The following is a 24,370-nucleotide window of genomic DNA, read 5'->3' on the forward strand; positions in this document are numbered from 1 at the left end:
TAACTCATTTCTTTTTAGTGCTGAATAATATTCCCTTGTCTGGAGGTTCCGCAGCTTAATTATCCATTCAGTCTACTGAAGGATGTCTTGGTTGCTTTTAAGTTCTGGCGATCATGAATACACCTACTATAACCATTTGTGTGCAAGCTTTTGTATGGACATAAGTTTTCCACTCCGTTGGGTAAATACCAAGGAGCACGATGGCTGGATCACACGGTAAGAGTATGTTTAGTTTTGTTAGAGACTGCCAAGCTGTCTTCCAGAGCATCTGCCCCATTGTGCATTCCCACCAGCAATGAGTGAGAGTTCCCGTTGCTCCACAGCCTCACCAGCATGTGGTGGTGTCTGTGTTCTGGATTTTGTCCGTTCTAATAGGTTTGCGGTGGTATCTCATTGTTTTAATTTGGATTTGATGACATATGATAAGGAGCATCTTGTCATATGATTATTTGCCATCTGTATACCTTCTGTGGTGAGGTGTCTGTTAAGGTCTTTGGCCTATTTTTAATCAGGTTGTTTGGTTGTGCTTTTTATTATTGTTGCTTTTTTTTTTTTTTTTTTTTTGGTGGTACGCGGGCCTCTCACTGCTGTGGCCTCTCCCGTTGCGGAGCACAGGCTCCGGACGCGCAGGCTCAGCGGCCACGGCTCACGGGCCCAGCCGCTCCGCGACACGTGGGATCCTCCCGGACTGGGGCACGAACCCCTGTCCCCTGCATTGGCAGGCAGACTCTCAACCACTGCGCCACCAGGGAAGCCCCAATTGTTGCATTTTAAGAGTTCTTTGTATATTTTGGATACAAGTCCTTAATCAGATATGTGTTTTGCAAATATTTTCTCCCATCTGTGGCCTGTCTTCTCATTTGCTTACCCCATCTTTCACAGAGCAGAAGTTTTTTATTCTAATGAAGCCCAGCTTATCAATTCTTTCTTTCATGGATCATGCTTTTGGTGTTGTATCTGAAAAAGTCATTGCCAAATCCGAGGTCACCTAAATTTTCTCCTGTGATACCTTCTGGGACTTTCATAGTTTTGCATCTTACATTTAGGTCTATGATCCATTCTGAGTTAATTTTTGTGAAAGGTGTAAGGTCTGTGTCTAGATGCATTTTTTGGCATCTGAATGTCCAGTAGTTCCAGTACTGTCTTAGACTGTTCAGGCTGCTATAGCCAAAATACCGTAAACTGGGTGGCTTATAAACAACAAAGATTTGTTTCTCACAGTTCTAGGAACTTCAAATCCACGATCATGGCTCTGGCAGATTCAGGGTCTGGTGAGACCTGCTTCCTAGATGGTCATCTTTCCCCTGTGTCCTCACATGGCAGAAGGGCTGGAAAGATTTATCTGGGGTCTTTTTTATAAAGCATTAGTCTTGTTAATGAGGGCTCTGCTCTCATGACCTAATCACCTCCCAAAGGCCTCACCTCTTCATTCTCCAGTTGGGGTTAGGATTTCAACATATGAATTTGGTGGTCGGGACCTGGGGGTGGGCATGGACACAAACGTTCAGTCCATAGCAAGCACCATTGTTTGAAAAGACAATCTTTTCTTCCTTGAATTGCCTTTATTCCTTGGTCAAAAATTGGTTGACTGGGCTTCCCTGGTGGCGCAGTGGTTGAGAGTCCGCCTGCCGGTGCAGAGGACGCGGGTTTGTGCCCCGGTCCGGGAAGATCCCACATGCCGCGGAGCGGCTGGGCCCGTGAGCCATGGCCGCTGAGCCTGCGCGTGCGGAGCCTGTGCTCCACAACGGGAGAGGCCACAGCAGTGAGAGGCCCGTGTACCACACACACACAAAAAAATTGGTTGACTATTTGTGTGGGCCTATTTCTGGGCTTTCTATTCTCTTCCATTGATCTATTAGCTATTCTTTTACCAAACCACACTGTCTTGATTACCGTAGCTTTATAGTCTTGAAGTCGGGTAGTGTCAATCCTCTAACTTTGTTCTTCTCAACAATATCGTGTTGGCCATTATGGGTCTTTTGCTTCTCTGTCTGCTACATTTGATCTTAGCCAAAAAGCCGAGAAGCAATTTTTGCCTCTCCGTATAAACTTTAGAATCAGTTGGTCTATAGCCGTAAAATATCTTGCTGGGATTCTGATTAGGATTACATTGAATGTATAGATCAACTTGGAAAGAACAGATATTGTGACAATATCGAGTCTTCCTATTCACGCATGGGATATCTCTCCGTTTATTTAGTTCTTCTTTGATTTCATTCATCAGTACAGACCTTGTACATATTTCGTTGATTTATACCTAGGTGTTTCATTTTTTGGTGCTAATGTAAATAGTATTGTGTTTTTACTTTCAAATTCCACTCGCTCATTGCTGATATATAGAAAAGAAATTGACTTTTGTATATTAATCTTGTATCCTTCAACCTTGCTATAATCACTTATTAGTTCCAGGATTTCTTTGGTCAATTCTTTGGGGATTTTCTACATAGATAATCATATCATCTGGGAAGAAAGACAGTTTTATATTTTCCTTTCCAGTCTGTATACCTTTTATTTCCTTTTCTTGCCTTATTGCATTAGCTGAGACTTCCAGTATGATGTTGAAAAAGAGTGGTGAGAAGGGACATTCTTGCCTTGTTTCTGAACTTAGAGGAAAAGCACCTACTTTCTCACCAAAAATATGATGTTAGTTGTAGGTTTTTTGTAAATGCTTGCTGCGGACTGTATTGTGTGCCCCCCAAATTCATAGGTTGAAGCCCTAACTGCCCCCATGTGACTGTATTTAGAGATTGGTTATTTAGGAGGTAATTAAGGTTAAAAGAGGTCATAATGGTGGGGCTCTGATCTGATAGGATTAGTGTCCTTATAGGAAGAGACACCAGACACTTTGCTCTTTCTCCATACGTACCCACTGAGGAAAGGCCAGGTTAGCACACAGCAAGATGGTGGCCACCTACAAGTCAAGAGAAGAGAGCTCACATAAGAAACCAAACCCTGCCGGACCTTGATCTTGGACTTCCAACCTCCAGAACTATGAGAAAATAAATAAATTTCTCTTGTTTAAGCCACCCGGTCTATAATATTTTGTTATCAGCCTGAGTTGACTAATACAATGTTCTTTATCAAGTTGAGAAAGTTCCCCTCTATTCCTAGTTTGCTGAGAGTTTTTTTTTTTTTTTTTTGCGGTACGTGGGCCTCTCACTGTTGTGGCCTCTCCTGTTGCGGAGCACAGGCTCTGGACGCGCAGGCTCAGCGGCCATGGTTCATGGGCCCAGCTGCTCCGCGGCATGTGGGATCTTCCCGGACCGGGGTGCGAACCCACGTCCCCTGCATCAGCAGGCGGACTCTCAACCACTGCGCCACCAGGGAAGCCCTGAGAGTTTTTATTATGAATGGGTGTTGGATTTTGTCAAATGCTTTTTCTGCATCTATTAATATGATCATGTGATTTTCTTTTTAAGCCAGTTGATGTGATGCATTACATTAATTGGTTTTCAAATGTTGAACCAGCCAGGCTTGCACAACTGGGATAAATCCTACTTGGTCATGACGTATAATTCTATTTATACATTAGTGGATTCAATTTGCTAATATTTTGTTGAGGGTTTTTGCATCTATGTTTGTGAGAAATATTGATCTGTAGTTTTCTTGTAATGTTATTATTGATTCAACTTCTTTAATAGATATAGGTCTATTCAAATCGTCTATTTCTTTTATTTTTTTTTACTGTTTAAAATTGAGGTATAGTTAATCTCCAATATTATATTAGTTCTAGGTGTACAATATAGTGATTCAAAATTTTTACAGATTATACTCCATTTAAAGTTCTTATAAAATATTGGCTGTATTCCCTGAATTCCCTGTGCTGTACAGTATATCCTTGTAACTTATCCATTTTGTAAACAGTAGTTTGTTATCCCCTACCCTTATCTTGCCCCTCCCCCTTCCTTCTCCCCACTGGTAACCACTAGCTTGTTCTCTATATCTGTGAATCTGTGTTTTGTTATATTCATTTGTTTGTTTTATTTTTTAGATTCCACACATAAATGATATAACACAGTATTTGTTGTTCTGGTCTATTTCTTGTTGTGAGAGTTTTGGCAAATTGTGTCTTTCAAGGAATGGGTCCATTTCATCTAGGATTCATCAAGTTTGTGGACATAGAGTTGTTCATAGTATTTCTTTATTATCCTTTTAATTTCCAAGGGATCAGTAGTGACGGCCCCTCTTTCATTTCTGACGTCTGTGTCCTCTCTCTTGTTATCTTAGCCTGGCTGAAGGCTTGTCAACTTTATGAATCTTTTCAAAGAACAGCTTTTGGTTTCATTGATTTTTCTCTGTTGATTTCCTGTTTTCAGTGTCATTTATTTCTGCTCTGACTTTTATTATGTCTTTTCTTCTGCTTACTTTGAATTTAATTTGCTCTTCTTATTTCTAGTCGCCTAACGTGGAAATGTAGATTATTGATTTTAAATCTTCTTTCCTAATATATGCAATCAATGGTATAATTTTTTTCTAAGCACTTTTTTTTACTGCATTCCACAATTTTGATAAGTTTTATTTTCATTTTCACTTTGTTAAAATGTTTAAAATTTTCTTTCGAGATTTCTTCTTCTTTTTTTATTTTACTGTGTAATTTATTCCATAGTTTTTATTTTTAAATGTTTGTAAATTGTAAAATATTACACGTAGACGATTTTCCATTTAAAAAATAACGTGGGGCTTCCCTGGTGGCACAGTGGTTGAGAGTCTGCCTGTCAATGCAGGGGACACGGGTTCACGCCCCGGTCCAGGAAGATCTCACATGCCACGGAGCGGCTGGGTCCATGAGCCATGGCTGCTGAGCCTGCGGGTCCGGAGCCTGTGCTCTGCAAAGGGAGAGGCCACAACAGTGAGAGGCCCGCGTACTGCAAAAAAAAAAAAAAAAAAAAAAAGTGAAACACCCCTGCACCTAAAAACCCAGGACAAGAAGGTAAACTTTGGCTTCCCTGGTGGCGCAGTGGTTGAGAGTTCGCCTGCTAATGCAGGGGACATGGGTTCATGTCCCGGTCCGGGAAGATCCCACATGCCGCAGAGCGGCTGAGCCTGCGTGTCCAGAGCCTGTGCTCTGCAACAGTGACAGGCCCGCGTACCGCAAAAAAAAAAAAAAAGAAGTAAAAAAAAAAGGTAAACTTGACCCACTGACCTTTTCCCTGATTCATATCCTCTATCATTAGCCTCCTTACCCAAGAGGTGATGCTGTTGAGATTTCTTCTTTGACTCTTGTGTTATTTGGAAGTATGTTGTTTAATCCCCATGTATTTTGGGGTTTTCCAGCCATCTCTTTGTTTTTCATTTCCAGTTTAATTCCATTGTGACCTGAGAGCATACTTTGTATTATTTCTTTTCTTATAAATTCGTTAAGGGTGTTTTATGGCCCAGAATGTGCTCTATCTTAGTGAAAGTTCATGTGAGCTTGAGAAGAATGTGTGTTCTGCTGTTGTTGGATGAAGTTGTCTCTAGATGTTAATTACATCCAGTTGCTAGATGGTGCTTTTCAGTTCAGCTGTGTCCTTCCCAAATTTCTGCCTGCTGGGTCTGTGCATTTCTGATGGAGGGGTGCTGGAGTTGCCAAGTGTACTAGTGGATTCACATACTTTTCCTTACAGGTCTTTCAGTTTTGCCTCATATAGTTTGTCCTTCTGCTGCTGGGGGTATACATGCTAAGGGTCATGTCTTAGAGAAATGACCACCTTATCATGATGGGAAATCTCTCTTTGTCCCTGGTAACTTTCCGTACTCAAGTCTGCTCTGTCTGAGATCAATATGGTATATCTTTCTCCATCCTTTGACTTTTTTCGTTGTGGTAAAATATACATAACATAAAATTTACCATTTTAACCATTGTTAAATGTAGAGTTTAGTGCCGTCAAGTATATTCACAGTGTTGTGTAACCGTCACCACTACCCATTTTCAGAACTTTTTCATCACCCCAAACAATAACTCTGTACCCACTCAGTAATCCCATTGAGTCCCACTTCCTTCAGATCCCGCTGTGTCCCCTGGGCTGGTGCCCACCCTCTTGTTCCTGTTGGCTTTGCTGCCTTGAGGCCTCCAGGAAGCTTCTCAAGGATGTCTGTACCCGGTGGAACGGGGACTCAGGGGACCCCGCTATGGCGGGGAGGGGTGGTGGATCTGGGCGGTACTGAGAGTGACCGTGTGAGGTGTGAGGCCCGAGAGGTTTAAGAGCAACACGGTGTCATGGACAAGCGTCAGAGTCGGGCTGTTCTCATCTGTGTAGGACTCACAGACTTGACGTGACTGTATAAAGTAACAATGATGACATGAGCGCATGAGAAATGTGAAAGGATTCCCCTTGGTGGTCATTTATATCTAAATCTCATTAGGATGTAGGGTGCATTTTGTCATAAGCCTTACGTGGTCAGGACATGGCTCCCCAGTCTGCTCACGGAGCGTTCCGTCTGCTCTCAGCACTGTCAGAAATGTAAGAAAACGTTCTCTCTGAGTTGACGTTCCTGGCTCTTCCAGATGAAGCCCTGCTCCCCGGGGTGTCTGGGAGGAGGGCAGTGGGGGGACCTTGATGCCCGCGTGGGTGGGGAGGGGGCTTCCGATGGGAGGAGTGGCCGCCATGGCCTGGGTGCCCTGTTCCAAGGGGCAGGCAGGGAGAAGAGGGGGCCACGCTGGGGTTTTCTCCATCTGGGATGCACCCACAGACTCCATGGGCAGCGCTGCTGTTCTTGTGTTTGGGTGGGTGTCCTCAGATGGCATTTCTGTCCCACCCAGGCCATTTGTTTCTTTGTTGAGGGTTGCATTCGGTGTTGAGCCCTTAGACTAGAACCCCTCCCTGTCCCCCGCTCTTGGCCCAATTGAGACTTCTTTGGGTGAAGATTTCTCTGGACTTGAGGACATGGCGGGGGGAAGGGTAAGCTGGGACGAAGTGAGAGAGTGGCATGGACATATATACACTACCAAATGTAAAATAGATAGCTAGTGGGAAGCAGCCACATAGCACAGGGAGCTCAGCTCGGTGCTCTGTGACCACCTAGAGGGGTGGGACAGGGAGGGTGGGAGGGAGACTCAAGAAGGAGGAGATATGGGTATATATATATATATGTAGAGCTGATTCACTTTGTTATACAGCAGAAACTAACACACTATTGTAAAGCGATTATACTCCAATAAAGCTGTCAAAAAAAATAAAAGTGAAACAGTGAAGACCAAAAAAAAAAAAAAAAGATTTCTCTGGTCAAAGAAGTTAGGGAAAGGCTGTACCTCATACTCACTGGTTGGAAATTCACAGTACAGATGACCATGTTAAAGGCCCTGGGAAGTCCTGCAGTAAAAAAGGAAGGAAAGAAGGAGGGAAGGAAGGAAGGAAGGAAAACATTTTAACTTACTGGTTTCTAAACCCTTTTGCCCACAGAACCCCCTTCGTACCTAACATCCGGGAACATCCTGTGGAGCTAATATGTGATGATGGTCATTTGGGAAATGTTTGACTGGTACACGCAGTGGCAGATTCCATAAGGCAGAGTTGGGGGCCAGCATGTGCTATGGGTTGAATTGTGTCTCCTCCAAATTCAGATGTGGACTGCTAACCCCTGTACCTCAGAATGCGACCTCATCTGGAAATAAGGTTGTCATAGACGTAATTAGTTAAGCTGAGGTGGAGGGTGGGCCCTCATCCAGTAGGACTGTGTCCTTATGAAAAGGGGAAACTTGGGCAGAGACACACAGGGAGAATGCCATGTGAACATGAAGGCAGAGATGGGGGTGATGCTTCTACAAGCTAAGGAGCCCCAGGGATCACCAGCAAAACCCCAGAAGCTGGAGAGAGGCCTGGGACAGTGTCTCCCTCACAGCCTCAGAAGGAACCGACCCCGCCAACATGTTGGTCTTGGACTTCCGGCCTCCAGAACTGTGGGACGATCTCTGTTGTTTCAGCTGCCCAGCCCATGTACTGTGTTGTGGTGGCCCCAGTACCCTAGCACAGCATGGATGACTTAAGACTTGCATTTCTGGCCCAGGCTCAGAGGTCGGGGCTGGGGAGCTGCCAGGATTCCAAGGAAGGACCTTGGAAAGGCCAGGGTCGGACTTTGGGGAAGTGGCAAGAGGTGGCGTTTTCATCGCTGGCGTGGGTTGTAAATCACCCAGCGACTGTGCCTTTGGAAATAAACTCTACAGAAATAACCGAGATGTTTACGGCAGGCATTTACAAGCAGGGAAATTGGAAACACCCCAAATGCCTGCCAATCAAGGAAGCACTCGGCTACCCATGGAAGGAACGTTCTCTATGGTGAAGATGACAAGTATATGCGATCTAGGTCAGAGAGTGGGAATTGCGTGATGTTAAATATATAAATTGTGATGTTAAATATAAAAGCAGGAACTCACGCGCTGATAAAAGGCATGCCAGGATGCTGCAGAGACCACAGGGATTAAATGTTGTCCAGTGTCGGTCTCTAGTGTGTCTACTTCAGGCCCTGTCCTGGAACCCAGGACATTCTGGATCCTGGGCAGGAGTGGGACACGGTCCCCTGATCTCTGTGTGCCGTCCTGTTGGTGGATGCTGGGCAGCCCTCATGGGCCTGCGCTCTGGACGTAGCTCTTGTGCTGGGACCTCGTGCTCCTGCCCAGCATGGCACGTGCTTGCCCAAATCCCCTCGGAGCCAGCACACTCTCCTCACCGGCTCTGACCCCGAGGCCGGGGAGCCTGGGGAGGGTCCCATAGCCTCCTGGTGTCCCTGGAGGGCGTCCACCAGTGAAGCAGTATGTAGCTGCCGGATCGTGCCGTGGAAGAGTCGTTCGCAGGGTGGGGAAGCAGTGAGAGGGAAAAGCAGAACAGAAACAGCAAGAGTCTCCTGAGTGTTGAAGAGGAAAGCCTTCCTGTGGTGCAGACCTCACTGGAGACACATCAGAACATCGTGGGATGCCAGACAACGGGTTACGGAGATGGAGGCGGCTTCGACTTGCTCTATTGAAACCACTTGTTTACTCCATTTTCTGCTGTGAGCAGGGATTCTGTTTTTAAAATTGTTATTATAAGCAGGAAAAAACCCCCACAACAACCTCATGTAGAAGTTCCTATTTTCTACCAAATTGCTTAGGTTCAGATTAAAAATATAAAGGGACCTCCCCCGTCATTTTAATCAAAGGTAGAAAAAAAAATTTTTGCTAATACACACATAAGCAGCAGCTTGACGTAGTTTAAATCCACAAATCCAAGCAAGCGAAGGGCCTGGTGTGGTGAGTGAGCGTGTCTGCTGGGCTGTCCTCCCCGCTACCCGCCCTCCCCACCCCCGAGCGCTGGCCCAGACCCTCCTCAGCCAGACTTGGGGCAGCCCAGGCCTGGCAGAATGGACGTACCCGGCCTCAGGCTGGTTCAGGACATCCATGTGTTAATTAACGCGGTAAATAAAACCGTTGGACCAGCCAAGTGCCTCTGCTGCCTGCTCAGCCTGTTCCAGAAAGATCTTCTTGTGTGGATCTGCCTGGGGAGTCGGGGGCCAGGAGGGCTGTTTTCACTGAGCGGGCACCCCTACGCTCACCCTGTGTGGGAGCCTTTACAAAGCAGATAAACAAGGCTTTGGTCCTTTCCTTTCCCTCGGGACTCCTGGCTGCTTTGGGCTGTGAAAGTTAAGAAGGCTGTGGACGGGTCGGAGCGTGGGCCCTTGTCTCTGGTTGGCTGTCAGGAATTCCCGCTTCCCGAGCACCTGAGTTAGCAGAGTATGGATGGGATCTCCCGGGTTGTTGGGCCACCGGGTGTGTCTGACAGCTCGCAGCCCTGGTGGCAGGAAGGCAGGTGCCTGTGAGGCCGGGACTGGGTGGAGAGAGCCGGAGTCGGGTGCAGGGCTGGAGCCAGGGATGGGGGCGGTGGAGACAGGAGCCACCACGTCCCTGGAATGTCTACTGGGAGGGATGCAGTGGAAGCGCGGAGCGGCTGCTGAGCAGCAGAAGTAGGGGCTCCCCGGGCTGCAAGATTCTGACGCCCGCTCCGTGCCGGGACCTCTGCACGTGCTGCCTGTGACCGTCATGAGGAAGCCCTGCAGCCCCAGGCCCTGGACGCAGGGTCCCGAGAGCAGCATCCGTGGTCAGCGCTTCTGTGTCCCTGCCGTGGGGACAGGGCAAGACCGGACCCTCCCGCCCCAGCAGCCTCTCCCACCAACACCAGCTCGCCTCAGCGGGCAGCGGGCAGAGGGCAGGCTGGGCAGCTGGGCTCGGCCAACAGAGCAGGGAGCGGACAGGTCCCCAAAGCAGGCGTAGTGGGGGCCTCCATGGGGGCTGCAGGTAATCAGTGTCAGGGGCAAGTTCCAGGTGGCAGCGGGCAGGCGGTCACGGGGGCAGCTCAGAGGCATGGCCACAGGTTGGACGGGGAGCAAAGAGAGAGTAAAGGGGATGGGGAGCCGCTGGCTGGCTCACTGCATCTGCCCGGTGTGCAGGGGCCAGTCACCCCCTTCGCTGGCGAGAGACTGACCCTCGGGTGCCACCGTGGGTCCGCGCGGCCACAGCAGTGCTGGGCGCCCACCTGCAGCAGACCGGACCCCAGGCAGCTCTGGCGTTAACATCCCCCTCTCTCTGGCCGGCCTCTCTGGTGTTGTGGTCCCACAGCGGACAGGAGAGCGCTTTCTGATCCACCAGCCGGCAAGGACTGAAAGAGTGTTTTCTTCCTTTCATTAGCTTTACCTGATTTTTAAAAGCCCCATGACATGCCTGGTGCCCGGGAGCCTCCTCCTCTGAGCATGTTATTCAGATCACTCGAAACCCGAGCGCAGCAGTACGTGCCACACCGGGCATCGTGTGGCGACCTCGAGGTTCAGGGGGTCCCCCCACCAGGCGCACCCTCTTCCCAGGCAACTTCACCCGCACCCAGACCTTCACCCTCACCCTCCCTGACCTTCACCCTCACCCAGACCCCCACCTTCCTGGCTTCTCCCCCACAAGCTGCGGCTGGGTGACCTTGCTGACCCTGCAGCCGGCCACCACCCGCCACGCCCTTCGTGGACGGTCCAAGTGTTGGGCAGTGCAGGCAGGTCCCACCCGGATGCAGTCCACTGTCCGCCCTGTCTGTGTGTGCTTCTGCATCTTCATCCCAGCCTATCTGTGGGTACGGTGGGGAGCCTCCTGCTTTGATCAGGGGCTCCGTGGCCTCCGCTCCATAGGAGACATCCCCCCACCTACAGACACTCCCGCTCATCCAGGGAAGCCTCGGGAGGTGACCCTCTCCTGCTGGCCTGCGGTCCAGAGTCTGCCCCATCCCGGGCTCTCCCTGTCCTTCTTGTCCCGCTGGCCTGACACATGCTGAGGTCCAGCATCTCCACTCTCCACAGTCGACCTGTGGTGCTCTTACTCTCTTATCACAGTCTGGACACTGTGCCTGACCCCAGCATCCCGATTGCATGTGGAGAGCCACAGCGTAGGGCCAGAACTGGACAGATGAGTAATTATAATGAAGTGGGCAAAGTGGGCCGAGACACGTGCAGCATCCGGCGTCCAGAGGAGACCAGGCTGACTTCCCGTGGGCGCTGGGAAAGACTTCCGAGAGGAGGTACTGAATTGAGTCTTGAAGGATGCAAAGGAGTTTGCCTGGGGGCAGCGGGGATGCGCTTAGGATACGGACCCGGGCCCTTCGTCCGTGTTGTTGTCTCAGTGACTGTAAGTTTCTGGGGGGCAGATGCTGTGAGCACTGAGGGAGGGTGGTTGCTGGCCTCACTGTTGTCTGTGATGTTCAAGGTGTCGGGGCCCCCAGCCCATGGCCCGCACGGCACTGGCGCTTCTGGGGGGCTTCCTTGTGATGGGCCTCGACTAACTAGCAAAGCGACCAGGAAGGGGGCGGATGCCTGGGGTGGGGGTGGGAGGAGACTGGGGCATGGTGGTGACCGGGAGGCTGGCTTCAAGGATGGAAGAGGGGAGCTGAGGGGCCGCCCGAGGGGCGGTGGTCATCGGGGGCAGAGCCTCTTCCCTGCACTCTCCCTCTGGGTAGTTAAGTCACCGAAAGCCCTCTAACTCGTGAGCTTCCGCAGGCGCCTGGCCAAGCTTTCCTGGTGACTTCCACGTGTCTTCAGCTGGGAGACTGAGCTCTGAGGGCTCCCCAGGGGCCCGGCACAGCCTCACCCCAGGCCGGCCCAGGTTCCCCCTTATAGCTGACAGGCATTGGAGTGCAGGTGCCCCGTGGCAGACCAGGGAGGGGTGGCCGGGCCCGGGGGTCGGGCAGCTGTTTCTAGAACTTCTCTTCAGGCCGGGCAGCAGGGGCAGGAGAAGCCCTCCACCAGAGGGGCCTCCAGAGGTGCCCCCCCCCGCACCCGGCAGGCAGGACTCCAGGAGAGGAAGGCCTGTGTCCAGGAGCAGGCCCTGTGCCAGCCTGAGTGCAGCCTGTGAGCACCATTATTGAGCGCTTGCTGGATGCCGGGAGCTGTGCCTGCCGCCTTCCTGGTTTCCTCCAGCGTCTGGCTCCTGCCCGCCTGGCACTGCCCTCATCACCAGCCCAGAGCCTTCTACGGAGGAGAGAGCAGGGTCTGAGCTGGAAGATGTGGGGCAGTGGGGCAGCCTGTCCAGGATCGTCCATCTGGCTGCCGGCTCTCGTTCACTTTATTTAGGCGCATCCTGCCGTGCGCCAGGGAGGATTCCCGGCTCCCTGTCACTTAGTCCTGTACTTACCCTGGCTGGGCAGCAGCCGGTGGACAGGCTGCGTGGGTCCCTTCCCCCTCCAGGGATGAGCTCACCCTAGGGCCCCTTGGTGCCTCGCCTGGCGCCCACCATGCTGAAAGCAGCCCTCTGGCTGTTGGGAACTTCCAGCATCGTGGGGTCGGATTCTGGCATAGGAAGCTCTATCCCAAGGAGGCTCGTGAGCCAGTGGTTGTCCGTGCGCTTTGGGGGCCAGAACGCGAAGGGTGGCGGCTCAGCCCTGTACGTGTGATACCCTCCACCCTCCTGGGCAGGAAGCGGATTCGAAGACCAGGGCTGGGCTGGGCTGGTGAGGGTGAGGCCAACGCAGCCTCGGGCGGCCCTCGCAGTGGCTCTGTGAGCCTTTCCCGCTCCTTAGATGGATGGGGAAACTGAGGCTCAGAGGGTGCAACCCGGTGCAGAGCAGGCCTTGAACCCAGACCTGCTCGAAGCCTGTGGCGTTTCCCCCTCACCACGCTCTCTCCCAAGCTAGTCTCACCGGTCAAAAAAAAAAAAAAATCCTTTCTTTATGTTTTTTTCTTAAAAAAAAAAATAATAAAAGAATATTTTGAGAACGTAACCCATGCACGTAGTGAGAAAATCACACAGGACAGAGGATGTAGAGTGAATTGTGTGCCCCCCGCCCAACCCCCGGCTCCCCGTCCCGCAGAGGCAGCCGCTGCCCAGTTCCCTGGCTGACTTTGGAAAAGCAAAGCTACGGCTCTGAGCACAGCTAGCCATCGTAAAGACCCGGGTCGTTAAGAAAATGTTCAAATAGATTTAGCGTAATATTTATTTATTTTCCAAGGAAGTGAATAGTCTGTCTTAATGACGTTTTGATCTCAAACAGGATTAGAGTGAAAAAGCGTTCCCTGTTTAAGACACTGCTTTCCTGGGGCCCAGAGTCCGGGTTCGGGCAGCTGGTGGGCTTCTCAGGCTGCGTGGGCAGCAGGGCTCCAGGGTGGGGTTATGAGGGGGGTCGGGGGAGGCTGTGTTCTGATGGAGGCCGTGCCTGCAGGGCCTCTGGGGAGGGAAGGCGGGGGAGGGGCCTGCGGTCGGGGTGTCCCCAGCCCCCCTGGCCCCACCTGCTCAGCCACCTGTGGCCTTTGTGCCCACCTCTCCCTGGCGGCCTCCAGTCTGGACCCTTCCCAAGACATCTCCCGTTCCGGCTGTGTCTCATACGTGCTGCGTCTAATGTTCTTCGAAGATGATCTCAAATCAAATTAAACCGACGGTGGTGACAAGTTGAATACCGCGGAGGGCCTTCTGACGGGCCCCAGGCTCCCTCCGGCCTGTGCCCCACGCCTGCCCTGGACCCACACGGGCCTGTTCTCTGGCCTCTGGCTTGCCGTGCCGCCTCCTGCAAAACTTCCTCCTCTCAAGGGTCACTGTTTCGGGGGCACGTGCAGGACGCCTCGATGGCCTTGGCAGTGGTCACCCACTCTCCTGGGTTCCCTTCTCTTGGCTCTCCAGGCTGGTCCCCTCTCGTCTCAGGAGCACTAATGCTGTGGGCGTGTACATGTCTCCTCTGCTATGGGACTCTGCAGCCTCTGCTGTAACTTGGGGCAGTGTTGGTGGAGGATCCGGGGGAGGGGGCCCTGGCCTCCAGCTTTGCAGCTTAATTATGCGATGCTTCTCCCTCCCTCCAGAACCTTCACAGAGTCCCCGCAGGCTGCACCAATCTATTCCGCGTCTGGAGCTGGGCCAGGGTTCATTGCTCTGGGAGGACTCCCTGGGCCTCACGTCCTGGGCATAGAGTGAGGGAGGATGCTCGCTTAGAGGCCCTCGGTCCAGCTGGCCCATGAGGATGCCCAGGCGGGGTGTCTCGCAGGAGCTGGGTGTGCCAGTCGGCTGGGCTCTGCCAGCTGCCGGGAAAGGGGCCCCTGCCGGGCTGGCACTGGGCGGGGTGGGCTGGGAGTCGTTTTGGGGGAGGGGTGCCCCTTCCTCGCACAGAGGCTGGGCCTCATGACCGGGTGCTGGGTGTTCACCGGGGGATTAATCGGCTCCCTGCCTCTGTTTCCCATTTCTCCCCCAGGGGGGCTTTCTCTGTGGTCCGACGCTGTGTCAAGCTCTGCACCGGCCATGAGTATGCAGCGAAGATCATCAACACCAAGAAGCTATCCGCCAGAGGTAGGGAATGGCTGTGCTGGCTGGCGAGGGCCGGGGGCCGGGGCTGGAGCCCGTCCTGAGGAATCGGGCTCGGCCCGTGGCTCACGGGGGGCACAGATGGAGCGGGGGCAGTGGGACGTGAACGGTGCCCGTGGCCGAGTGGGGCCGGGAGGGAGACGCACCCGCACACCCTCACATCTGGAATTGCACTGTCGCTCCGGTTTGGAGGCTCGTGGAGCCCCTGCCTCACCTCCCCAGGGCTGGACGGGGAGAGGCGTGCGGCCAGGTGGCTGAAGTGCTCAGGTAAGGTCGTCTGCCCATGAACTGTGGGCCAGAGGGGGCCTCGGTGACCCGAAGACTTTGGGTGACAGGGCAATGCTTGAGGGGCGGCACGAACGGCACGTTTCCTAACTCAGCCCCCGCCGGTCTTCCGGACGCAGGGATGCACGTGGGGACTCATCTGCCTATGCTGGGGAGGGCTCGGGGGTCTGCAGGGGTGGGCTTGGTGCTGGCGCCGGGCATGTGGCCTCACCCCATCCAGCACCGTCGAGAGCCCTTGCTGGGGGACGGCGCGTTCTGGGCAGACGGACAGACCCCTGCCCTCGTGGGATCCAGTGGAGTTCCACGTGGCGGGGATGAGGCGGGACGTCGGGGCAGGGGATGACATGGGGCGACAAGGCCAAGGTGGAGGTGCCGCCCTGAGCAGGTGATGTCAGAGCACAGAACCGAGGGGACAGGGGGCCGGGAGCCAGGCAGGGGGTCTGGTGGGGCCTCCAGCGTGGGTGTGGAGGCATGGGCCGTCCCAGTGAGGTAGCAGCACCACTGCCGCCCCCTGTGCTGTGGGGAGCCCACGGATCTCCAGCCCCAGGGTCAGACAGGAGGGGCTGGGTGACCCCTTTGGCAGAGGGAGCTAAGCCCCTGGCCTGACGGTCTCCCACCTCCAGGCACACACATGACCCCACTTAACACCCAGACACAAATCGGAGCCAACAGAGAGGCTCCTTCTCTGCAAAGAGGCCCTGACCGTAGGCAGTCCTGGCCCGAGTCCCTCCCCGAGGCGGGTGCTGAGAACGCCTCCGTCTGTAGGGTCTGCAGTTTCCAGCCCGGCGGCCTGTGTGGGCAGGCGGCTGAGCCCGCTCTGCGGTTCGCTGAGCTGCGTGTAGGTGTTATTTGGGCGCCTGCTGCGTCCCAGGCCTTCAGGGTTGAGTGTTTCCAGGGGCGGGTGCTGCTGTCCCAGCCCAGCTGAGGGGCTGCTTGTGCTCGGGTGATGAGGATGACACAGGGCCCCGCAGAGACGAGAGTCTGCGAGCCAGACAGCCCTGGGGTGTTTGTGTCGGGAAAGCTCAGATCCCGCAGCTAAACTGTGATCGTAATCATAATGCACAAGCTAATATTTACTGAGCGTTTGCTGTGTGCGTGGTGCCGCCAGATGCAGGGCAGCTTCCGTGTTTACTGACACTGGGTGTGCGGCAGTGGTGAGCCACCAGTGTCAGATGTTTTCAGGGGGATGTGTCCGCATAGTGTGTCCGTGGAGTTTCTAAAGCAGGAGGAACATTCCGCTTCATTCCATAGGCTTGTGCCAGGCCACAGGAGGAGAGAGAGCCCACCTTCAGAGGTCCCATGGATTCATGAGGGACACCCTCACTCATCCACCAGCTTTACCTAGCCTCTCCCAGTCAGTGCCCAGCACTGAGGATGGGGTGATGAGCAAACAGACCCAAACAAGCCACTACAGCCCCATTCGAGGGGTGGGAGCACAGGGGACAGAACAGGGAGGTTGGATGGGTCTTGAAGGATGAATAGGAGTTTGTGGAACTCAGGCAGAAAACCACCTGTGTATGTTTCCGTGGAATCACGCAACTCCTTTCAAGGAACCTCACGCTCCCCTGTTTATATCCTCAAAGTGTTCTATAAATCGGGAGGATCAAAAGCAGTGGAAGGGCTTCCCTGGTGGCGCAGTGGTTGAGAGTCCGCCTGCCGATGCAGGGGATGTGGGTTCGTGCCCCGGTCCGGGAAGATCCCACGTGCTGCAGAGCGGCTGGGCCCGTGAGCCATGGCCGCTGAGCCTGCATGTCCGGAGCCTGTGCTCCACAACGGGAGAGGCCACAACAGTGAGAGGCCCGCGTACCGCAAAAAAAAAAAAAAAAAAAAGCAGTGGAAGTCTGAAATTCCTTTCGTGCTCCACAATTACAACCTGCTTCTTCTTCCACCCCTGCAGTAGCAGGCCTGCTGCCCACTTCCTGAGAGCCAGCCTGCTTTCCATTGAGTCCCGGAGGCTGGGCCCCTGGAGACCCCTGCTAAGGGCACCGATGTGGAGCTGTGCAGACCTGGTGCTCCGTCAGCCCTGCGCCTGGCCTCAGTCTCCTTCCTGGCTGGGCGTAGCCTGGGTTGAATGGTGGCAGGCAGCGCCGCCAGCCCAGACTAGTCTGGAATCGAAGCAGCCAGCCCTTGTCTGTTGTCACCTTCCCTCGGGACCACATTCCGGGCCAGGGAAGCCAGGACACCCCCTGCTTTGCCTCTACTCTTGGGCCCCTGCATTGCGCAGGTCTGTGGAGGTCTTGGGCATTTGTTCCCCCCGTTTACCTCGTCATTATGGAAAATTTCAAACATCCCCAAATATAGAAAAAATGATAGAAGGAGCCCCCAGCTTCGACACAACAGTTTCCAGCTCCCAGGCAATTTAGTTTTCATCTGTGACCCTCCCCATCTCCCACCCCTGCCCATGTATCTGCAGCAGATCCCAGGCCGGCCACCATTTCACCCATAGTGTTCAGCATGTTTCTGTAACGGAAGAGGGTTCGAGAAACAACTGGCACCTCCCTGTGCAGGGACCCAGGGATCTTCTGACCCTCTCCAGCCCCTTTCGGGGCTTTCCGAGCTGAGTGGGCAGCGGAAGGGGCGAGGGGAGAGGGTCTTGGGCCCCCGACCCTCATCTTTATGCTGAGTGTGAACCAGCAATGGGGCAGCCAGGCTGCTGGGTTTGGTCTCGTCGCCGCACGGCCCTGACCACCTTACTGTATGACCCTGGCCATGTTACTTAGCCACCCTGTACCTTAGTTTCCCCAGCCGTAAAATTGGGATAAATCTGATATCTACCTCAGAGGGGCATTGTGAGGGTGAGAGAAGGACTAAGGTGCTTGGAAGGAGCTGGCTGAGTGTGGTGCTGCCAGGGCACCTGCTGCCTTCTTCCCGACTATCCTGCCCAGCCTGCAGGTTCCAGGACTCCTCCTCCAGGAAGCCTCCCTGGGCCCTCACATCCAGCTTGGAACCCCCCAGGTCCCGAAGCAGTCACCTTAGACATTTCTTCATTGATCACTTGCTCCTTGAGGGCAAATGCAGTGGGTTCGTCTTTGGGCCTTCCCAGCTCCTGGCCCAGAGCCTGGGAAAACACACGTAGGAACATCCCACCCTCTCCTTACCAGCCTTTGGGGGCTGGCTCCATAAAACCCAAAGTTCTCACCTGGCCTGACACTCAGCCTTTGGCCCTGTCTTCTCCTTACCTCCCAGCAGCTCTGCTCAGGCACTTGGTCTTTTCTGGTTCTGTACACCCCAGGGCCTTTGCACCTGCCTTCTCTTTGGAAATGCTTTTCCTAAACTTTGTATCTGCTTAACTCCTGTTGATGACACTTCCTCAGAGGGGTTTCCCCTGAGCCTCCAGTGGGAATCTGGGACCTAAGCACCCTGTTTTTATTTTTTGGCTGTCTCTCCCACGAGACTGCCAGGACTTCATCTGTTTCATTCACCACTGTGTCTTCCACACCCTGCTCAGGCCCTGACAGGTGCTGAGCTCTCCATGTTTTTGAATGAATGAATGAATGTTTTGAGTGAGTGGATTTTTTTTTTTTTTGTGGTACGCGGGCCTCTCACTGTTGGGGCCTCTCCCGTTGCGGAGCACAGGCTCCGGACGTGCAGGCTCAGCGGCCACGGCTCACGGGCCCAGCCGCTCTGTGGCATGTGGGATCTTCCCGGACCGGGGCACGAACCCACATCCCCTGCATCGGCAGGCGGACTCTCAACCACTGCGCCACCAGGGAAGCCCGAGTGAATGGATTTTGAAAGAGCAGATGTGTAGTCTTTGCTGGAGTGAGGTTAGTCTCCCAGGTGTGAAGTTGGGATAGGGACTGGGTGGAGTGAGGTCTAGAAGAGGGTTTGCTGCAGGGTGGGGTTTGCAGGGGAGGCCCCTGGTCACTGAGCGCCTGAGCATTTGGGAGGTCCAAGTTCAGGAGAAGTTCCATGGTGAAGACTGAGGGTGGTGGGGAAGCAGGGAGGGGAGGCCTGGAGCCCACTGCTCCTCCCTGAATCTTGGTGACCACCGTGCAGCCTGCACCTGTGTTCTGCAGGGTCCAACATGCTCCCAGCAGAGGGTCCTGACGCCAGACCGGCCCCCTTCCCACAAAGGCCATTTCAGAGATGTTTGCCCCACCTGTTGTCCTGGAAGGCGCGGGTGGAGGGGAGCGGCCCATGGGTGGGGAGGAGGACGCCAGGCAAGCGCCCTAGAAAGAGGGAGAGTGGGGAAGTGGAGACTGGACCCAGAGGCCGGAGGGGAGGCCCCACTTGTGCCGGCTTCATATTCAGTGCAGTGTGGAGCGGGCTCACTCAGCACTGCAGGGAGGGTGTCCACTCCTGGGCTGAGGAGACAGGCTTAGTCCTTCAAGGCTTCCAGGGATAAGGAGAGCAGCAGGAGGACGACGCTGGTGCTGGACACACAAGCACTGTCCCACCCGGTAGCTGGCAGTCCTTGAGGCCACGAGCACACTGCAGGTTACACCCAGCTTGTGCCCAAGGCAGGAAGAGTAAGATTTTTTTAATTTAATAATTAAATAGAGGACTGTGAGGCATTCAGAGGCTGTGAATGTACTGAATAATGGGAGATTATTAAACTACTGTTAACAAAAGCAGTTAGAGGAAAATTAATTGACGGGGTGGGGGGATAAGGAGAGCATCGGACCCACGAGGCTTACAAAGGTTTCCTGTTGCTCCTGCGTCCCCTCCCCCTCCTCCTCCCCCCGCTCACTGCCAGCACTAAGGGGCTGGGCTGTTGGCCTTTGGAGGGAGCCCCATGGACTGAGCTCCATTAGTACTTACTGGCCCCCAGTGTCCAGGGAGCAGGTGTCCCAGAAATGACCCCGGCCTGCAGCTGAACTCGGGGGAAGGACCCTGCACAGGAACGAGGGCTTAGGCATTTATTGTGTCCTGACCCTCAGCAGCAGTTTTCAGGAGGTCGGTGGTGGGCGCCCCATTCCACAGACGAGGAAACTGAGTCCCACAGAAGCAGAGATGTGCTCAGGATCCCACAGCCGTAATGAGCAGAGCCTGGGACACGGGCGGCTCTAGATTTCACCCAGCTGCGGAGGACCCAGGGTGGATCAGGTGTGGGGCTGACCTCACAGGTGGGGGGGCTGACCTCACAGGTGGGAGGCTGACCTCACAGGTGGGGGGCTGACCTCATGGGTGGGGGGGCTGACCTCACAGGTGGGGGGCTGATTTCAAAGGTGGGGCGCTGACCTCACAGATGGGGGGCTGACCTCACAGGTGGGAGGCTGACCTCACAGGTAGGGGCCTGATCTCACAGGTGGGGGTCTGATTTCAAAGGTGGGGGGCTGACCTCACAGGTGGGGGGCTGACCTCACAGGTAGGGGCCTGATCTCACAGGTGGGGGTCTGATTTCAAAGGTGGGGGGCTGACCTCCCAGGTGGGGGGCTGATTTCAAAGGTGGGGGGCTGACCTCACAGGCATGGAGCTGATCTCACAGGTAGGGGGCTGATCTCACAGGTGGGAGTCTGATTTCAAAGGTGGGAGGCTGACCTCACAGGCATGGGGCTGATCTCACAGGTAGGGGGCTGATCTCAAAGGTGGGAGGCTGACTTCACAGGTGGGGGGCTGACCTCACAGGTGGGGAGCTGACCTCACAGGTGGGAGTCTGATTTCAAAGGTGGGGGGCTGACCTCAACAGGCATGGGGCTGATCTCACACGTAGGGGGCTGATCTCAAAGGTGGGAGGCTGACCTCACAGGTGGGGGGCTGACCTCACAGGTAGGGGCCTGATCTCACAGGTGGGAGTCTGATTTCAAAGGTGGGGGGCTGACCTCACAGGTGGGGGGCTGATTTCAAAGGTGGGGGGCTGACCTCAACAGGCACGGGGCTGATCTCACAGGTAGGGGGCTGATCTCAAAGGTGGGAGGCTGACCTCACAGGTGGGGGGCTGACCTCACAGGTGGGGAGCTGACCTCACAGGTGGTGCTGACCTCACAGGTGGGAGGCTGATTGCATAGGTGGGGCTCACGGCCCGGGTGAGGGAGTCACCGCACAGGTGAGGGACTCAGCGCACAGGTGAGACAGGCCACAGACGTTGAGATCTGGGGCTGACTTCTGAGCCTCCTCCCGCCCCCAGGCTGATGCCCAGTTTACCCCCAGCTACCTTCACCTGGGGCCACCCCCTCCGCAGGGCCTGTGTGGCCCCTTCTGCCTTGGGGTCACCCCTGCCGGAGCTGTGACAGGGCGGAGCTGTCTGGCCCCTAGGGGCTCTGGGGCTGAGCCTGCACCCCGGCCAAACCTGCCCGGAAGCCTTCGCCCAGCAGGAACCGGGGGCTTTCCTGCTGCAACCGGCGCTGCCGCTTTGCTGTCAGCCCCCCGCGACCCACAAACGGGAAGACGACCGAGTCAGAGGATAACGGGCGCCGGGGAATCCGCGGAACTGGGTTACGGGAGGACGCGGCGCCGCATTGCAGGGTCGGCTGAGCATGCGCCGCGGGCGCTGGGCTCCCCTCCCCTCCCCTCCCCCCTCCCCCCTCCCCCCTCGGGCACCCCTCCCCAGCCTGGGCACCCCTCCCGCCTATTCCGCGGCCCCGCCCCTGCCCCTCCCTGGCAGCTCCTAGCGCCCCAGGGGCGGAGTCAGGGCCTCACCGTATAATGTCCCAATTTCAGATAAACAATATTTTTTTAGAATAAGTATGTCCCAAACCCCCAGCCAGCTTTTGATCGACCCTGCTCTCGAATCGGGGCTCCAGGGGACCCTGGGTAGTGGGAGGGGTCTTCCTAGGGACCCGGAAGGTGGGTGGAATAGGAGGGTCCCTTCCTTGGCCCCAGGCTCAGTCTTTAACTGGACAGACCCATCCCTCCCGGGTTCTGTTGCCAGGACTTGGGTTTTTGCGGAGTTGGGGGCGCCCACCTGCAGGTGGGGAGGGAGGAAGAGGGAAAGTTGGGGGCCCCTGTGGGCGGGGGGGACCCTCCCCCAGTCCCATGCCAGGGGGAGGATGGGGGAGCAATGAGGGAACCTGCTGCGGTGGCCAGATTTAGAAGTAATTTGAGTTTCAGATAGGCTGTGAAAAATCTTTGAAGACAAATATGTCCCAAACTGCACAGGACATACTTGTATTAGAAAATTATTTATCTGAACTTGGGACATATTTATATGAAAAAAACCTTGTTGCTTACCTGAAATTCAGATTTAACTGGTCATTTTGTGTTTTATCAGGCAATGCCAAACAGAGTTGTTGAGAGAAGAGGTCTTTGCCATTAATTCATTATTCAAACAGGCTAAGTCAGAACTTCCCCAAACTGGAGTGAAGGCAGGAGAGGAGAAGAAAGGAGGGGTGGAGGCCAGGCTGTGTGGGCAGGGGTCCTGGTGGACACCCCCATGTGCTTGGTGGCCTCACCTGTGAGGAGGAGAATGTGGCAGCTCCGTGGCCCTGTTCCCTGGTTCTGGGGTGTGTCTGTTCCTGGGGCACGGCTGCCTCTGTGAACCCTGAGTCCCAGGGGCTGGGGGGGCCTGATAGCGATGCTCTGTGAACTCAGGCCACAGCGGTGCCCACCCCATTGAGCTGTAGAGGGTCAAGAGAGGGTGGGGAGGTGGCAGCGCCTAAAAGGGGGACTGGTCCAGGGTTACTGGGAGGAAATCTCCACGAACTCCCGGGCCCTTGTGGGGTTGTTTTATCAGCCATTCCTGTCATTCCCCAAATCTGGAGGGGTCCTTACCGGCAGCCCTGTGCACCCCACATGCACCAAGGGCCCCCCTGGAGGTGAGCGTAGGGTCAGAGGGGCAGCCACAGGCTTGAGGACCCGCTGTCTTGGTCAGCACGGCAGCCCCTGGCTCCCAGCAGGCTGGCTCTCTGTCTCCGCACAGCCTGTCTCCCAGCTCCGGGGCGGGGGTGGGGCGGCGCGGGGTGCAGGGGCCTCTTGGTCTCCCTCCCTGAGCCCAAGGCTGTGCTTTGCGCACAGTAGGTCCCTAATGAACATGATGAAGGGGTGGGGGGAGCAGAGCGCTTTCAACTCAAGAACTGAGCTGGAGGAGGGGTCTGTTGGGAGGTGGTGGTCTGGGCCACCAGTAACTACAGATGGAAGGAGAAGGCTGGTGGGAGGGAGGCGTCCCAGAGGCCTTGCTGAGTCTGAGTAGGACCCTGACAGAATAAGCCCTGCACCCTCTGGGGGCCATGCCCTAGCCTGGAAAGCACGCCGTGCTGTGGCAGTGTCACGGGTGCCATCTTGGGGTGGGCTGTGATGAGACCCCACCCCCGGCATAGGACGTACTGCACTGGGGCTGGGAAAGGAAGCAGGAAAGGAGGAGGCCACTGGTGGGCTCCTGCTGTCACCATGCCCTGCTGTACTGGAGGGTGATACTGTCCCATTTTACAGTTGACAAAACTGAGGACTCGAGAGGTAGTCATTTTTATTCACATCACCTCCTTTTTGCGTATTAGTCAGTGTGGGAGCCCGCCCTAGGGTCGTGGGCATGACCAAACACAGGATGGGGACCCCGGACAGCTGAGATGGACAGCAGTCTGTGTCACACAGGCTCAGAGCCCGGGGAGGACACTGCACGTCACGCAGGCCACTTCGGGTGCACTTGGGGCAGAATGAACAGGTGACCAGAGAGTGGGGTGCCCCTGGCTGCCCCAGGGGAATGTGGTTGCTTGTTTGAATAATTCCTTGCTGGCAGGGGACCGAGGTCACCAGTTGAGGATAGGTCTGCTCTGCTCCTGGTCTGCCTGGGAGGAGGGCCGCTTGGCTGGGTGACCGGGCTGGGGAAGCCTACAGCTAGGCCATTCGGGCCCTCCCGGTTTCACCGGCCATCAGGGCAGCACATCACACGGGGCCTCAGTGCCAGGCCTTACATCATGAAATGCCACGTCTGTTTCAGAGCTGAGCTGTGCCCCGTGTTGGGTGATGACGGCTCTGAGCCTGAAGAGGGCGAATCTGTTCCCATGGAGGAGCAGCTGAAGGGCCACGGGGACCGCAGAGGGAGGGCTCTGGGGACCACGTGGCCAGCTAACAGCTCAGAGGCCTCAGCGCTGCGGTGTGGGGAGCGGCAGGTCGCTGGCCCAGCTCCCATACACCTGGCAGCTTGTCCTTGCCCCTCGAGGGCCCTTTCTTTGTCCCAACGAGGCAGTGGCAGCTGCAGGACCCACACAGGTGCCCTCCCTGGGCTGTGTGGCTGCCAGGTGACGCTGGTGTCATCATGGCTGGTTGCGTGCCGCCTTTTAAAAAGAAAACACACACAGGAAACTACCATGGGAGCTGCTCTTTTCATAATCATGGCTTTGCCAGTGCCCGCCAGGGCCTGAAGCGTGACTAGACCTTCCTGGGGACCCCAGTGCTGGATGCAGAGCAGGATGGGATGCCCCCAGGGCCCTAGATGTTCCCTGG

General features: G+C 54.9%; 1 protein-coding gene across 2 annotated transcripts in view; it reads left to right on the top strand.

Moving 5' to 3' along the window:
* The window catches only part of CAMK2B (calcium/calmodulin dependent protein kinase II beta), a 95,235-nt gene that overhangs the window by 18,939 nt on the left and 51,926 nt on the right, over positions 1-24,370 (top strand). For both annotated transcript variants that reach the window (XM_082846069.1, XM_082846068.1), the window contains exon 2: positions 14,655-14,749. In XM_082846069.1, coding sequence (XP_082702195.1) covers positions 14,655-14,749 — 95 coding nt within the window. The remainder of the gene's footprint in view (positions 1-14,654; positions 14,750-24,370) is intronic.

This window comes from Leucopleurus acutus (genome assembly GCF_964270905.1).
Source record: "Leucopleurus acutus genome assembly, chromosome: 9".
Lineage (NCBI taxonomy): Eukaryota > Metazoa > Chordata > Mammalia > Artiodactyla > Delphinidae > Leucopleurus > Leucopleurus acutus.